Raw genomic sequence first — 3,687 nt, forward strand, 5'->3', positions numbered from 1 at the left:
TTATCTAAAACTTTTTGTGGTATATCTTTTTGTAAAATGAATTTGTTAGAGAAATAAGATAATAATAATAGTATGACTATATTTAAATTAATAAAATACATCATAATCACGATTTCTTATGAAATACTTTATCTATAGCCTTAGTTTTCACCTTTAAAAGTCTCATTTTAAATGTGTTTTTTCTGCCCTTATTGTTAATTTTAATTTGATTATCCATTAATTTAAAAAGCACTCAGAACGTTATCAAAACTTTTGACAAATTTAAAGATAAAGAATAACATTAAATCACTTTCAGAATATTTATGACATAACAGGGATGAAAAAAGAAAAGAAAAGAAAAGAAACATCCTTGTGATGTTTGGGGGGAAAAAAAAGGTACTTTGCTCTAGTTGTTTTGGGAGTTTGCTTTTTTATATTTTTTATGGTCTGGTAAAATTTGCTTCTTGACCTTTTACGAGTCATTATCTCTCCATGGGATCAGGCCTTTTTTTTTTTTTATTTTTTGGGGATCCAAAATGACGTTTAGATCCTTCATTTATTTTTCAAGAAAGAAAATAAATAATTACTTTTGTTTACAAATTAATCCAAGTACACGTGACGTACATGAAATTCGCAGTGCTGCTTTTTTTAATCTTATCATAATTTTGGAAGAAGAGAGGAAAACACGCATAAAAACATAATAATTAGTCCTAATGATGAAAGAAGAGAAGGAAAATTACATAAGAAATCCAATCAACACTTGTTGAAAGCAGCCAAAAATTGCACAAAAATGAAGTTGTCCTGTAATTAATGAAAGGCTTGATTTGATGAATATGAATATATGATTGTCCATTTGTCCCATCCCCTTGAACCAGCTGCCTCGCTAACTGCTTTTAAAATATGCAGATGCAACACAGTCCCAAGCTCCTCTTCCACTCTCCACTCCCAATTCCTCATCACCATTATTTTTTATAAATTTAGATTTATTTCTACAATAATAAATAGAATAACACCGAAACAATTCCAATCACTCTCTCTCTCTCTCAATCATCACCTCGATGCTTCACCAGCCTTTGCTCTGCGGCTCAAGAGCTGCCACCACCGCTCACTCCACACTCTTCGCTTCCTCACTTTCTGGCGGCATCAACGCCTCCCGCACTTCATTCGCCGGAAACTCCTTCCCCGGTCACTTCGGGTACTATTGCACATGTTAATTATTCTTATGCTTTTGTTCCTGGATTAACATTTTTCTATTTATTTATTTATTCATTGCTCGTGGATCTGATTAGATTGAAATTGAACACGCAAGCTTCGGGAAGCAAATCAAATAAAACTCGTGGAGTTTTCAACGAGGTAATGCGATCAAGTATTCCACTGCTATGTGTGTGTGTGTGTGTTCTCAATTTCTCATCATATATAGATAGCTGTTTGTGGAATTTTGATTGGAACTTTGGCATTGGTTAGGGAAGGAACAGTGGCAAACTTAGGACAAGTAATGTTCACGGTGCTCGTGCAACAGAGGGTGTAACTGAGGTGTGTGCGCCTTTTTGCGTTACAGGCTTTTTATAAAAGATTAAAGAGTTTCTGGTTCTTACAAAAACGAACAGAATGATTGTAATAACAATTGGATAAACATGGAATGCAAACTGATATATTAGTAGGTCATGCAACTCAATATCACTATACACTATCAAATGCTGGTTTGCTAGCATTCATTGATTTGTCTTCAATTGTGAAGTCTTGGAGCTAACCTGGATATATTTTCCCCATTTAATCTGAATCCTCATCGAATGAAACCTGAAAAAAAAAAAAAAAAAATCTATGATACCTAGAGCCATACATACAGACTACCACTTTTGGTATATGATTGGTGATCATCACCAACAGGGCTCTTTTAACATCAGATATGAGGGGAGAAAATATTAATTAAAAGAGAAAACAAAATGAAAACTTAGATGGTTAGCAATTAAGATGCTAGGTTGTGCAACTGCAAGGAATTTTATTTATTGTCTCTTCATGAACTAGTGAGTTTTTTATTTTCAAACAAATTATTGGATATGCAATTTATTGTCATATCTGGAGAATGAAACGGTAATGGCTTTTGAGATGAAGTTGTTTGCTATCTATTGCAACTGCAGTGCAAATAACCTGGAGTTTAGTAATATAGTTGTTTGTTGTTAAACTCAAGTCCCCTGCTGTAAAGGAGAAATCCAATGATGGGAGAAATGCCTGCAAAGTTGCCCTACCATGGTGCAGACGAAAAAATATCAAAAAGAAAAATCACCATCATCAACAAGATCAACAAGATTTTACGTTTTCTTACTTACTCCTCCACTCCCTAGTCCCAACCCAACCCCTACCAACATAAAAAAAGAGAAATAAACTATGCCACTGTTATGGTGTAATATAGATTTACTGTGATTAATGTCATCAAAATGCTTCACTTTGCAATTTCAGGAAGAAGCCTTACAAGTGATTGAGAGCAGACCATCATGGAAAACCTTTCCAGGCCAGGCATTTCCATTGGGTGTATCAGAAGTTGACAATGGGATCAATTTTGCTATTTTTTCACAGAATGCAACTGCTGTCACACTTTGTTTAGTCCCTCCTGAGAGGTAAATTAGATTCTTTTTGCATCATTAGTTCACTCTTCCCAGTGCATGAATCAAATTTAAAAATAAAAAATGTACTTTGTTCAATTTGATTTAATTCACATTTACAGATTATTCTCAGGAGTCTTTCTTTTCTCAGACTGCAATTTGTTTCAATGATTAGCGACTTTCTAAATCTGCTCAAAAAATAAAACGTGAAGAAAGAACCTTATTAATAAGGATTCAAGACTTGCACTGATTTTCACATCAATTTTGAAAGCTGCAAGCTCTTGAGCTGTGAATTCTAGACTGAGATATATCTTGAGAACGGTTTCACATTGTTTCTTGGGTTAGATCCTTATGATGAGGAGCAACATAAGTGAATGCTAAAACCTAATATTATTCTTGTCAGAGTTTTAGGCTTCTGGATCAAGTGTATTCACAAGGTGTGATAGCTCATTGACCATTTCTGTACAATTCATTTTTTCTTGCTCTCAGTCAAATGTAGTTTTAGTTCCTTGTCTTTTATGTCAAATTTTGACAAAGATCCCTGTCATTCAAGATCTGTAAATTTTTTACGAGTAGAGGCTGTCTTTCTCATCCTTCATACCATCTATTCAATTTACCAATCTATGCAAAGGGTTAATATAGTCATGAAACATATAGTTGTCTTACATGCTTTTTTATTATTTTAATTTTTAGTGGAAGCATGGATGCACTGGATGGTAGCATGATAGAATTGGCTTTGGATCCTCGTTTAAACAAAACAGGGGACGTTTGGCACATTTGCATTGAGGTAAATCTTCTAGCAACTGCCTGAGAAGCTAAACTCAGCTTTGCCTTGTTTTTGGTTAAAATCGCAACCTTAAAAATATAGCAATAATGCAATAATGAAAATAGTATTCCTAATATTGTACTAATATGCAATATTTTCCCTGTTACAGTGTTTTACTTTTGTGGCTGAAATGTCAGATTAAACAGACAAGTCTGAAATTTATTATAACTGCACTGTTTCCTCACAAAGTGTTGACTGTGATGTAGGGAATTAAATGGCTTTTATGTTTGGATGCTGACATCGGCTGGTTTGTGTGTGATATATGTTGTTGTTTAATTGTGA

At 34.0% G+C, this 3,687-nt stretch overlaps 1 protein-coding gene and 1 long non-coding RNA gene across 2 annotated transcripts in view; one reads left to right on the forward strand and one right to left on the reverse strand.

The window, feature by feature from the left end:
• Positions 498-845, reverse strand: LOC107606169. The gene is made up of 2 exons (XR_001612632.2): positions 720-845; positions 498-529 (listed from the first exon to the last, which is right to left on the reverse strand). It is a non-coding gene; the product is annotated as an uncharacterized LOC107606169 (long non-coding RNA).
• LOC107606168 (isoamylase 3, chloroplastic) overlaps positions 744-3,687 on the forward strand; it is a 12,976-nt gene continuing 10,032 nt past the window's right edge. Inside the window, exons 1-5 of the mRNA XM_016308170.2 lie at positions 744-1,174; positions 1,269-1,332; positions 1,444-1,512; positions 2,437-2,594; positions 3,273-3,366. Of these exons, the coding sequence (XP_016163656.1) occupies positions 1,038-1,174; positions 1,269-1,332; positions 1,444-1,512; positions 2,437-2,594; positions 3,273-3,366 (522 nt within the window). The 5' untranslated portion in view covers positions 744-1,037. The remainder of the gene's footprint in view (positions 1,175-1,268; positions 1,333-1,443; positions 1,513-2,436; positions 2,595-3,272; positions 3,367-3,687) is intronic.

This window comes from Arachis ipaensis, chromosome B07, assembly GCF_000816755.2.
Source record: "Arachis ipaensis cultivar K30076 chromosome B07, Araip1.1, whole genome shotgun sequence".
NCBI classification, from domain to species: domain Eukaryota; kingdom Viridiplantae; phylum Streptophyta; class Magnoliopsida; order Fabales; family Fabaceae; genus Arachis; species Arachis ipaensis.